The 14096-nt window shown below is 34.9% G+C and overlaps 1 protein-coding gene across 1 annotated transcript in view; it reads right to left on the bottom strand.

Annotated features, from left to right (window-relative positions):
* Positions 1-14096, bottom strand: part of DCP1A (decapping mRNA 1A) — a 53450-nt gene that overhangs the window by 18733 nt on the left and 20621 nt on the right. Inside the window, exons 4-5 of the mRNA XM_011378388.2 lie at positions 9576-9642; positions 4566-4704 (exon numbers count right to left, since the gene is read on the bottom strand). Coding sequence (XP_011376690.1) covers positions 4566-4704; positions 9576-9642 — 206 coding nt within the window. The remainder of the gene's footprint in view (positions 1-4565; positions 4705-9575; positions 9643-14096) is intronic.

The following is a 14096-nucleotide window of genomic DNA, read 5'->3' as shown; positions in this document are numbered from 1 at the left end:
TGCTGATTAGTATTAATGTTCATTCCTTTTCAGTACTCAGTAATATTCCATTGTATGACTGCATTACGGTTTGTTTGGCCATTCGCCCACAGGAGGACATCTGCACTGTTTCCAGTTTTTGGTTATTATAAAGACAATTTCTATAAACTTTCACATACAGATTTTGTGTGGACAAAAGCTTCATTTCTCTAGAGTTAATACCCAGAAGTGGTATTTCTGGGTCATACAGTAAATATATTTTTCTTTTAAATTTTATAATTTCATGTTTTCCATTTGTGATCCATTTTGAGTTACTTTTGTATAAGGTGTTAAATTTAGTGGTTTTTTTTTTTTTTTATTGGCATATGGATGGCCAATTGTTCCCAATACCATTTGTTGAAATCACCATATACTCTTCAAAATTAAACTAAATTTTAGGTCTATCACAATTACAGATGATGAAATAGTTGTAAAATGTTTTAAAATTCCTGTTACCTTGTATATAACACTAAAGGTGTTAAAGATAACCCTAAAAAAAGAATCACTAGATGGAGATGGAATTATAAAGCTTTAGAAACTTAGGTTCTATTTGGGCAATCTGATACAGCATCTATGTGGTGAAGATTATACATGTCGAAATGGATACCAAATACGGTTTAGAATACTCAAGATTAAAAAAGAAAGCTCCAAACTTCAGTGCAGAGACAGATTAATTTTCTTGATACCGCACTATAAATATGTGCTTAGCACAGGGTACCGAATGTTAAATGAATAATATGCTTTTTTTCTATTCAAATGCCTTAATCTTTATATTATTTCAAAACAAGTGTTACTGTTTACGCAGTGTTTCCCATATAACTAGAGGTGAAGTAGTTTGTGAAAGCCTATGAAATATCTTCTAATATATTTCTTTGTGCAGTATTGCCATCAACATGTATCGACAACTTAAGGATAATGCTTGGAATTGAACTGTATTAGAGAAAACATAAAACACTGTTCATAATAAATTCTTAAAACAGAGGTATAAAATGTTTCAGACATTTTAAAGATTAGGAGTTTTCACATAAAAACTCAGCTTGTCATTTTCAGAGAGAAGCTGGATAATTTGGGAACTAGCTCATTTGGCAACAACTGGCTGGAGGTGAGCTGCAACTGATCCTTTGACACAGTGACAAGCTCTCTGTATCGGTTCCACTGTGGCCCTCTGTAGGTACTACCATGGCCCATATTGTTTTGGGGGCATTTGAGTCTGCGATACTTAATTCAACATGATCTACGAGATGGGCTGTATTTTTAAAGGTCTCCGGAACTTCAAATATTTTTTCATATGTGTGCAGGGCCATTCTTGAAAGATTTATTCTGAGTTGTTTGTTAATGACAGTTTCCAGTGTTTGTGAGGACAATCACAGACAAACTTTCTGGAGGGAAATTTTACAATATTTGGTAAAAACAATGCGTAAATGGCAACATATTTTTTAAAATGTCAAAATCCTCTGATCTACCAATTCCATTTCAAGTAACATATCTTCAGAGAGAAAATGTATGTGATAACTTAGCTACAAGGATATATATTCTGAGTTCTCAATAGAAAGAATCAGAAAAATCTACAGTATTGTTTATATAAGACACAGAAGGAAAAATATGTAGCTATTGACATCACAATGATTTTTTTAAAAAACTTTTATTCTACCCAATGAAATCTCACAGGGACTCCCTGTGTAGCCACTATCATAAAAAGATGCTGTTCTTTGGATAAAAACAGGTTACAAAAGAGTTAGCAAGAACTTTTAAAACTAGTTAATAAAACTAGCATATACAAATATACCACACACATTGGGACATTTTTATACATATTTCTAAAAGAATACATAACAAGGCATTAGCAGTGATTATCTCTAGGTAGTAAAATAATGTTTTTTTCTTTCATTGTAATTTTAAATATAAAATTTTCTATAATTAATATGTACTGCTCACATAATAAGAAAAATAATGGCGCTATTTTTTTAAGGACAAAAAAAGTCTGGGGTAAAAAAATTTTTTTGCAATTAAATTAAAACAAACAAACAAACAAACAAACAAAAACAATCCCTACCAAAATCTAGGACTACATCCTATGGCTGGAAGCAACCCAGAAAGGGCCAACTGTAAAGGACTCTAGTTTCAGCTCTCTTTCTTCACAGTAAAAAGAGGAAAGTTGGTTAAAACTAACTGTAGAACTTGGGGAAAAATTGTTTACTATAGAGTTTTTATGTCCAAACAGTCTCTATTATAAATAAGTCCCTCACTCAAAAGTATGGAATTTCATTCATGATATTATATACACCAGACAGAAGAGATTTAGAATTGGAATTAAATCCCATCCCTGCAGCCTAGCTTGCATCCCTGCCCTTTACTCTGTAAGTCTCCCAAGTCTCTACCTAAAGATAAACAAAGTGGCCATCTGGAACCATGCAGCAGCTGAGGAGAGCCCATCTAAACACTATGATATGAAATCATGGGTCGCTACTAAATACCAACTCCATTTGGTTAGCTGATAGGCCAAATGAAGACAAGAAATAAAACTGTTGTTTAAGGAAGCTCTACTTATTTATAATTTTCAAAAACAGAAAGAACAAATTATAAAGTAAATATCAAAGATTTAACTAAATTCCCAAAGGTTTAGTTTTAATCTAAGCATGCGAAACATTTGATTTATTCTGAAGAATTTTCATTACAATAGCAATTACTGTACTCTCTATATTCTTATTTTTGCAACGTGTAATTAATGAGAAATCATGTCAGGTTTTTAGACTGCCCACTTGTCCTAGAGTTCCTTTACAGCTTTGTGCACAAAAACAAGGCTTAAGTTCTTTCTTCCATTTTGTAGCTGAAGTTCCTTCTTTCATTTTGTGGCTGTTCACTCCTCAGCCTAAGGAGTAAGCCAGGCCACCTCCTGGAGTGTCTGCTCTGGTGAACAACACCTACACTTTTTGTCCTGTGTGGCACCTTGACCTAGTCATCACTAGAACAGGTGACAGAGCCCTGAACTTATTAGTTACCTGTTATTAGAACACAGAAAGGCCTCTATAAAAACAGAATAAGGCATCTATATAGATAACCCAGACCTCATTAAGAATATGAGAGGGGAAATTGGGAAATACAACGTAACCTAAAAGTTCAGAAAAATGATTCTTGAAATTTATTCTTATCTAGTTTCTTAAGAATCAAAGAATTTATCATAGAGATGATTGCTTTTCTTACACTAATTTTCACAGATCCATAAATTCCTCCTAATTCTCTACAATACATTGAGGAATATGGTACAACCTGAAACTTCTCATGGGCTCTATCTACTGTATACTTATTTACCTAGGAAGTCAGACTTCCTTTGGTTTTTGAAGGTAGAAGGTTCATTGTAGTTTATGGTAAATGTGACTCTTTAGTCAAAGGAAACTACCTTCCAGAACACTGTTTGAAATCTCTGTTCCTTGAACTCTAGATTCTTAAAGAGGTGTATGTGAAAAATGGTCCTATAGTCAAATCAATCTGGGAATTGGTATTACTGTTTTACTTATTGTGAGACCTCTCAGAGTATTGAGCACTAAGAAGATGGGGGAGATGGGGAGGAGCCATGCTAACAAGATTTCTTTAACTTTGACTGACTGGAACCTTTTCTCAAGGATCACCTGTTGATGTACAGGATAGTGTTAGAGAACTAGTTGGGAAATAGGGTTTTAGAGAGTGCTTTTTACACCTTATTCCTTGATCTTTTAGTGAGGTGAGCATTAAACAAGAAGCAGAAGAATGTACTTAACATAACGTTAGTAAAGAATAAGGTGACAATTATAATTCTGCTGAAACAAAGTCCAACAGTGGAAACCTTCAGTCTCACTCCAATGAAGCGTGGAGCTTTGAAATGCTGATGTCAAGTGAAAAGCCAGGACAGTTCCAAAGCCACAAGATTTGAGGACCACTGAGGAAATGTCCACTGCTTGACACACAGTAGACAATTCATAATTATGCAATGAATAAATTAACAAATGCTCACAGCTTTCATTTTATTCAACTTTGGGGAGAAAATGTTTTATCGGCTAACTTTTAAACTAAAATACAAAACAAAAAAAAAATGAATTCTAGAAACTAAGCTTCCCATTTGAGTAAAATTCCAGATGATGCTTAATGAAGGCTGTGCACTTACTACCAATTACGGACTATAAATATACCCTTTCGTATTATAGGATCCAAATTATCAGAATACTGTTTGAAGACTACATAAATTCCTAAGACCTAGCAGAGACTACAGAGGGTGAAGAGGGGGCATGAAGCTTTTAATTACCTGTTGCAGACTAACTTTTGCACACTAAAAATGTTTTCTCTTACAGTTAATTTTACAGGAATAGAAAAATGCATTTTCAACTTTCGTGCTAAATCAAAAGACTCTAATGTAAGCAAATTTCTTTCTTTATCTTTTGTCTTAAAACTATATGACATGTTTTCTTCCTGAACTAATTATTTCTGCTGACCAAGGAGGTGACTTTTCCGGTCCACAAACCCCCTGTAGGACTCCTCCTCCCCTTTTGGTCCTCCCGGTCAGCACACAGTCTCACCCTCTCATACTCATCCTTGGCTCTGCTTAGCATCTCCAGGATGTCAATGGGCCTGTGGTCACTGCAGCCGTTGGCCTGGCTGGGACTCTGCTTATCCCGAGCAACTTGCTGGGACCGTCGTGTCTCCTCTTCTACCACCCTAGAAGAGAACCAAGTTTGAGAAAGACCTGCTTAGATACAACCTGATCTAAGAACTCCTTTGGTGTTCATTTTCCAGGGATAGAGGAAAAATGTCACATGGTAACACTGTCCTCACAACACAATATACAGAGCCTCAGTTAAATTACATTGGGAATATGTGACTAAACTAAACATCTTACTCACAACTATGTCAACCAACATATTTCACATAGAGGACAAAAATACAGAATTTCATTCTAGAGTTGGAGGAAACAGGTACATTAAAAACTCTACTGAATTGTCTCTCTTTTTTTGATGTATTTCAAAATCAGTCAAACTAACTGGTAAAATAAATTTGAAAATGGACAATGCCACCAAGAAAAAGGAAGCCTGCATAGCTGAACAACCCTCTATGGAAAGTCTGTCATGACACTGGGCTGGTAAGGAGAAAGATTAGCTTCTTGAAAATAGAGGTCTTGGTGAATCTTCAAAAGTGAATGATAGCACTACAAGCAAACAAAAGGTTTCCTTTACACTCCTTAAAAATCACTAAGTGAGTAACTGAGGTCAGGGTGATTGTGGCGATGCTCTTTATTTTGATTGGTGCTGCTGAAGCTAATTCTGTACTTGAGAACACATAAAGCCAAGAAAAGCTGAGGGTTAAGAATGCCACTGAGAGGGTTAGGGTCTTTAAATCTATCTGTGGAGTTTCATTTAAGAATATCCTCTCTCCCACACATAAAGATCTGATGCAATTACAGCAAAATGTCAGGAAGTAAAAGCTAGGTTGTGAGCACATGGGTATTTTATTGTTTCTTACATTTTTCTTCAAGTTTGGAATAAAAATAATAAATCTTAATAAGGCAACTTATCTTTCTTTTTTCTTTTTAAGATTCATTCAGGTTTCATTTCCAACTGTAATGAACAGGCCTACCTGCCATGGGATATTATGGGCACAGTCACAACTTGATAATTGTATTAACTGAGAATTTTATGATAGTGATGATGACAGGCAATAAAATAATTTAGTAAAAGGTTTGTTTTTATGGAATGAAAAGAATAGGACAAGAATAGGCCACTCAGTGTCAGTTTACTGCTTTAAAACAGGCTGCCCAGGAACTCCCATTAGTGTGTGCGGGATGGCTCTTTTTTTGAAAACATTGAGTTAAATACTATTAAACAGATTTTTTTAAAAAGCAGAATCACTGAGTGTTTAACATGCTAAAATTTATTATGAATCTCGAAGAAAGGTGGGCTTATATTTTCCCAAATTTATTTGCGAAATCTGAGGCAGGATTCCTATTCGGAAAATTCTGCTTTAAGATAATGGTGTCATTTCTTATCTGGATTCTTACAGCTCTTAACAGGTTTACCATTTCTAAAACAAAGGTAGAACCATGGTTTATGGTAGAATGAAAGAAGACTGGCATGTAATATGAAGATCAGAACAATTAGAAGAAATATTATTTCTTTTGTATCCATACTGGTAATCATCTCTTGGGAAAGAAATACTGTATTGTCATAACTGTGAGGCCTGTTGCAAAGGAGAAATATACAGTGGTTATTTTTTGATGGTGGATTACAAGCAATTTCACTTTTTTTGTGCTTTTCTTCATTTTGCATAATTAATAGGCACTCCTTTAATATTTAGAAAAAAGGGCTTTTTAAAATGACTTATTATTTAACACTCAGTTATAGGCAACACCAGCCTGGACCTACCTTCATCAGGGACTCTGATCATACAGTTTCCATCTACCTCTTGTCATGCTGCCTGGCTTGCCCATGCTGTAATTCACCTCTCCCTTGATCTGCACTCAATCTGTGATTTTGGTTCAAAAGAATAACACTTCTAATAATCACCACTGTTCACCCGTGTAACAGGCCACCTTATAAAGCTCACCACTGTTGAAAGCAGAAGCTGCCAGGTGGTGTGGAAAGGACTCTCACACGGATGAGGGTGGACACTAAGGCCTCTTCCAATTCAAACTCTGTGAGGAGCAACCTTGCTTCTCTCTCTTCCTCACAAATCCTTAAATATGCCCCTAAGACTATGTGTAAGATCAGGAATAATGTTCACTTCCATGAGTTCTCCAAATTTTATAGTCTAAGTAGACTAACACCAAAACAAGTTTTATTATTAAACAGTTTCTAGAAGACTGGATTTTCTCTTCAGAAGAGTCGACATTTTTCAAGTTTAGTGGATTTTCAACTTTGCCACTGACCAAAGAAAATTTCCAAACTGAATACAGTAGGTCTAGAAGTTTGTTTGCTCTCTTTCACAGCTTCTTAGTTTTATAAACATCTTTTGGAATAAATCAGTTTTTTACTTGGAAAATTTTCATTATGTTGCAGATGTCGAAATAGTGATGAGAAGAACTAAATTTAACAGAATGGGCACTGACAGGAACATTTATTTAGACATATAATATGCCGAAAAGAATTTTACCTGTAGTTCTGGTTAGCAGATATGACACTTTGAAATATGTAGCAAATAGAGCCTGTATGTAGGCAAAGTTAGAGCAAAGAAAGATAAAGTAGACTTTTTATCTTAGTGCCATTTATCACTAAGTTAATGTTAACATATAAGGTATTCTCTTTAGCCATAAATAGGCCAGACACTTGAAAACTCACTATCAACAGTTTCATGAGGGCATTCTTTAATCACTTTCAATACCTCCCCTGCTTCAAGTATAACAAGCTGAAAGCTTAAGCAAATGTCCTTCTTTTGGGCATTTCTAGTGAAAGAACCCTGAATGCTTTTCTTTTCCCACTCTGCTTCCTACTTCTACCTCCTCTTCCCATTTTTGAGTTCAATACAATATTTTCAAATAGGCCCTTAGTCTTCAGCTTCGTTTACCATCTGAAGTTTTGCATACTAAAGGTACACTTGCTCTGATGGAGAAAAAAAGTTCAAAATGGTTTCCTGTTCCCTGTGAATAGCTGTTAGAGCTCAAAAAAAAAAAAAAAAAAAGCCATACTCTCTAAAGGCCCCGAAACCTCTCAACCTTCAGGAGAAAGTGTACATACAACAGACCTTTGAACAATGGTGTGTGTGTGTGTGTGTGTGTGTGTGTGTGTGTGTGTGTCTGATTCCCCCTAACGTTGAAAATCTGCATATACCCTTTGACTCCTTCAAAACTTAACTAGTACTGTTGACTAGAAGCCTTACTGATAACATAGTCTAGGGACATCTATTTTGTATTTTGTAAGCTAGAGAAAAGAAAATGTTATTGAGAAAATCATAAGGAAGAGAAAATACATTTACAATACTGAAGTATTTACTGAAAAAAATTCATGTACAAGTATACCCAAACTGTTTAAACCTGTGTTGTTCGAGGGTCAACTGTATTAATATAGTCCAAATTTTAGATACTCAAAAAAAATCTGGATTTCAAAAACTGACAATTAAAAAATCTGTCTTCTTAGTAAATAGAAGCTGCCACTTTCAAAATTACAAAAAGTAGTCGTCAAATAAATGGCTTTGTAAAAAAGTAGTTTTTATCTTTCTTTAGAGAAAAGATGTTCTAAAAAAGTGTGGTTCTAGAGAGCCAATACATTTTAAATATAAGTGACACAAGCTCATAAGGAACAATGTCCTCTGGGTGCACACGGTAATAAACATGCCCTGCCCTGTGAGCTCACAGCCAGAGCAAACAAAGCAGGGAGCTGATAAACATCCAATCAGGACATGTTACCAGTCCTGGATTAAAAACCTTAGCCATGTGAGCGTCTTTTAAAATGAAAACATACCTGGAACTGAGGTTTTGAAGTCAGATGATTTATTTACATTTTTACAAGAATTAGTTTTAAAATAAGACTGTTTTAAACAATTAAGAGTCTTTTCTCCTAAACATATAGATAAAAATCTTGCAGGAGAGCAAAGGGAATCTTGACAGAGGGAGAAGAGAGGTCTACATTTCTGATAATATTCGGGAAAAAAGTGAAAAGGAAATATAAGTGCACCAGAATACACTATCCACTGTAGCATTCTGCCCAGAGCTCTGTAGCATCTTAGGCCCCCCCCCCCTGCACCATAATGTCTTGAGCTCCCAGAATCCAGGCTGACAGTACCAGCAATACAGATAAGCCACATGAGAGGTGGCTTCTGCAGGCTAGCTTGAGAAAAGAAAAGAGCCGCCCTTTAGAATGTTAATTCAATGAAAATTTTTTTCCAAATTCCAAGATTCTGACTTACAAAAAATATCCTGATACACAACCCATTAATGGATTGGGGACTACCAAACCTAGAATCTATGTCAAAAATAAGTTCACTTAAAGGAAGTAAACATGGATGTGTATAGGAATTCTCCATTGGCTATTGAACATAGTACCTACCACTTGTTATAGTGGAAATCTGGACAGAACCTAAATCAGATGCACTGCATATGGTGGTTAGGCTGTGCACTACATTTAAATGATATCCTCTGGAGCTAGGCAGTCTGATGGCACTAACCACATGTTTAACAGTAAGGTCCTGGTTAAAGTATGATCTTTCTGTAGGACTGGATACAATGCAGTCATTAGAAATACTGCAGAGGATTATTTAATGCTCTGTAAAAATGCTGTTGACAGAAAAAGTAGAATGTATATATGATACCGTTATTCTAAGAAACCATCAAACACGTCAACCTAACGTACACATAAAGAAAAAGACTGGAAAAAAACAAACTAAAAGGCTAACGCACACTTGGAGTGGAAAGAGAATTATAAATAATTTAGGTTTCTTTAGGCTTTTCTGCCTTTTTCAAATTTTGACAACAAACAGGAAATCAGGGGGGAAATACACGCGTTACTACACACCAGTAACAAGGAAAAGTAAGTAGGAAAGTCATTTTTCATCTCTCATGTATCACTCATGAAATAAATCTATAGGGTAACACAAATACTTACTCGGCCATGAGTTTGGCTATGCGGTGACAGTCATTCTTGTCATAAAACCAGATACTGTATATTGACACTTGAAAAACAAAGAAAAAAAAAGATGAGGGGAAATGAGGTTTCAACATAATATAAGTTATATATAATTGCCATGGAATGTCACAGAATTTATCAACAGACTCTCAAATTGTTAACAGGTCTTCTAAAAAAAATAATGCCTCTCCCCAAAAATGTTTAATAAAATGAGGATAGATAAAATATTCAGATGAAAACTACAAAAATAGTTGGTTTTAGACATTTCCACATGTCAGTAAGCCTAAGATATCACTAAGATGAATCATTATTTTACATATCAAGAAAAAAAAATGACACCAGTTAAACTAAGAATCAATGTTGATTGTAAGATGCATTCTAAATTGATTCTAAAATGTAGAAAAGTGTCTTAGTTATTGAAAACCAAGTTTACCAGCTAACCAAACAGTAGAACTTTTGAGTCTCTTGAAACTTAATATATAGAATTAATATTATTTTACAATACAAACAAAGCTTTCAAAACAAATACCAGCTCTATATCCATCCTATGATCAACTATGTTCACATCTGAAATGAAAGTGTTGGCTGAGCTCAGTTCTTCACACTTCTTTTCCAATTTTTTTATTCCCAGTATGGTAATCAGCACTAAGAAAGCCTTCAAAAAATATCTGCTAAATAAATTTTATTAAAGATAATAATACCTAACAACTATTGTATATACTTTTTGGATAAGGTAGACTAGAAATGCTGAATAGATACATTAAAATAAACATATGGTTAGGTATGGCTCACTACTACCACATGCACCCACTGTGACAAGACTGTCCCAGGCTGCACCTCCTTTCATATTTCCAATGACTCTGGCACAGGAAGGGCAAGTATTATTATGCTTCTTTATTAAAAAAAACAACTTTCAGTTTTGAAATGTAGCTTCACACACATTGTAAAAAATAAACTGAGATCCTGTGTGCCCTTTGTTTCCTCCAATGGCAACACTTTGTAAAACTACAGCACAGTCAGGTTACTTACATTGATACAGTCAAGATACAGAACAATTCCATGGCCACAAGGATCCCCAGTCCCCTTTTATAGCCACACCCACCTCCTGTGGTCCCCTTTCCATTTCGGACTCCTTGGCAAACACACTAACCTGTTTTCTACTTCTATAATCTTGTCATTTCAAAAATGTTATATAAATGGAATCGCATATAGTATACAATTTTTTTGAAACTGACTTTTCTAAGTTGTTGTTTGCATCAATAATTCATTCTCTTTTTTCGCTGAGTAATATTTCATGGTACAGACATACCAGTTTGTTTAACCGTTTTTCTGTTGAAAGACTTCTGGAGTGTTTCCAGTTTTTGGTTATTATGAACATATTGCTATAAATGTTCATGTACAGGTTTTGGTGTGAACCTAAACTGTCATTTCTTATGGGTTAAATGCCCCAAACTACAGTTACTGAGTCACAGAAGTTGAATGTTCAGTTTAATTAAACTGTTTTCCAGAGTGATTGTACTAGTCTATATTCCTACCAGCAATGTATGAGTGATTCATACATTTCTCTCCATCCTTGCCAGCATTTGTTGTTCTATTTTTAACTTCATCCATTCTGATAGTTGTATAGTGCTATTTCACTGTGATTTTAATTTACATTTCCCTAATAGCTAATGATATTGAACATCTTTTCATGTGCTTGTCATCTGTATAGTCTCTTTAGTCAAATGTCTGTTCACGTCTTTTGCCCTTTCTAATTGGATTGTTTTATTTACTATTGAGTTTTTGGAGTTCTTTATATATTCAAGACATTATTAGTCCTTTGTGGGATATGTGGTTTGAAAATATTTTCTCCCTGTCTGCAGCTGTTTTTTTTTAATCCTTTTAATAAGATCCTTCCAGAGCAAAAGTTTTTAATGTTGACAAGGTCTAATTTATCAATTTTTCCTTTTATGGGTCATGCTTTTGGTGTCAAGTCTAAGAACTCTTTGTTGACTCTTAGTTCCAAATTTTTTTCCTATTTTTTTTCCTAGGTTTATAGTTTTACATTTAAGTTGGTGATCCATTTTAATTTTTCTATAACAAGGTTTAGAAAAAGATTTGTGTGTGTGTGTGTGTCCAAATGTTCCAACATTATTTGCTGAAAATTCTCTCTGAGGAATCTTTTGTACCTTTGTTAAATACCAGTTGGCCATATTTGTATGGGTCTATTTTGGGATTCTTTACTCTGTCCCATTTATTTATGTTTACCCTTCCACCAATATCGCACTATCTTGATTACCACAGCTATACAGTAGGCCTTCATATGGGGTTAAATAATTTCCCCCACTTTATGCTTCTTTTTAAAGATTGTTTTAGCTTCTAGGGCCTGTGATTTTCTATGTAAATTTTAAAATAAGTTTGTCTAAGCCTACAAAAAACCTTACTGGGATTTTGATAGGAAATACTTTAAATCTAGAGATCAATTAGGGAAGAGCTGACATCTTTACTATATTGGATCCTTCTATACACGAAAATGGCATATCTCTCATTTATTTAGGTCTTCTTTGATTTCTTTCATCAGTATTTTGTAATTTTTAGCATACAGATTCTGTACCTGTTTTGTTAAGTTTATACCTAAGTATTTAATTTTCTTTGTAGAGATTATAAATAGTATTCTTTTAAATTTGGGTTTCCACAAGTTCATTGGTAGTATATAGAAATGTGACTAATTTTTGTGCATTGATCCTGCAACCTTAGACCTTACTAAACTCACTTATTGGTTCTAGGAGTTTGTACATAGACAATCAGGTCATCAGTGAATAGGGACACTTTCATAACTTCTTTTCCAATCTATAGGCCTTTCTATTTTTCTTTCTTGCCTTATTGCAGTGGCTAGAACTTCCAGTGTTGTATTGAATAGCAGGGATGAGAGTGCCTTGTTCTTGATATCTCAGAGGGGAAACTTTCAGCCTTTCACTGTAAATATGTAAGCTGTTTGTTGTAGATGCTCTTTTTGGTGAAATAATACACTTCTATTCCTAACTCGAGTTTTTAATTATGAACGGATATTGGATTTTGTCAGTTTTTTTGGTATGTGCTAAAAAACACAAAATATCTCACTTTTTTTTTCTTTAGCCTGTTGATATGGTAGATTACACTGACTGATAGTCACTATTGAACCAGCTTTCTGTATCTGGAATAAAGCCCACTTTTTAAATATTTCTTTTCTATATATTTTTGGATTTGCTAACATTTGGTTGGGGATTTTTCATCTAAGTTCATGAAAAATAATGGTTTCTGCAGCTTACTTTTCCTTTTCTGTACTGTCTTTGTCTTGTTTGGGCATCAGGCCTTATAAAATCAGTTGAGAAGTGTTTCCTTCTTTTGTTTTCTGGAAGAAACTGTAAAATTAGTGTTAATTCTTTGAATTCTCTGGTAAAATCATCTGGGCCTGGAGATTACTTTCTCAGGAGATTTTAAATTAGGAATTCAACTTATTTAATGGCTATAAGACTATTCATGTCATCTATTTTATCATGGTTGAGTTTTGCAGTTTGTGGTCTTGAGTTAATTTTGCTCTTCTTTTTCTAAATTCTTGAGGTGGAATTTAGCTGGCTCTCAGCCAGTATTGCCTGAAGGAGTGGGAAGAATTTCCTATGGCTAGGCTACCTGGTATGCCTTTGGTGGAGAAGGGAGCTCTGACCTTTACAGATAAAGACTGCTTCCCAGGACAGGCTATGATGTACTCCTCCCCTGCCCTCATCTCCCGATCATGGAAAGGGGGAAAGCACTCCCTTGGGGGCCAATTATTGTCAGTAGGGCTTCCAATCATTTCTGACAGTTTTGCTGGGCTTGTAAAACTGGTATTGTAGGCAGGATTCCCATTCGATTCACAGGAAGAATGAACCTACTTGGGCCACAGGTGTTGCCACACTATGTTGCTAGGCTGGATGGAGACTGAGAAACAACAGGCCAGGATCCCCTTATGTGGCTGGGTGGGAGGACTGTAAGACATCCTGCTGTTGTGTTCTGTCAGTCTGGGTCCCGCACCAGATCGTCTTTCTCTTCCTATCTTTCAAAGTTCTCCTGACTGTCTCTTGTGTTAGTTCTGGGTTTTATAGTTGTGCTTAACAGGGAAAAGTAAGGAGAAACAAGTCTACTCTATTTTGTTTGGATCAGAGCTTTCATTATGCACTTTTATGGATGGAAAACTGAGGCTCGCGGAAAGACTAAGTGACTTATTAATAAAACAAAGAAAAATAATCTCAGAATTAGAATTCAGGTCTTCTTATGCCTAGGCCAATAGTCTTGCTACCACACATCTATTACTTCATTAGTTTAAATAACAAAATTTTTTATAGAAACAAAAAGTTAATGAGCTTCAATTATGCTTGAAGATTCAAACAACACATAAAAGAAATATAAAAAATTAAGTTAAAATTTATACACTAAAAAAAGATACAATATAGGAAATATAAATGTTAGTACAGGAAACTTTAAATAAATTAAAAATAGATTTTT

Source organism: Pteropus vampyrus, unplaced genomic scaffold (genome assembly GCF_000151845.1).
Source record: "Pteropus vampyrus isolate Shadow unplaced genomic scaffold, Pvam_2.0 Scaffold337, whole genome shotgun sequence".
In the NCBI taxonomy this organism is placed as follows: domain Eukaryota; kingdom Metazoa; phylum Chordata; class Mammalia; order Chiroptera; family Pteropodidae; genus Pteropus; species Pteropus vampyrus.
Note: the sequence above shows the minus strand (reverse complement) of the source record. Positions and strands in the feature narration are given on the sequence as shown.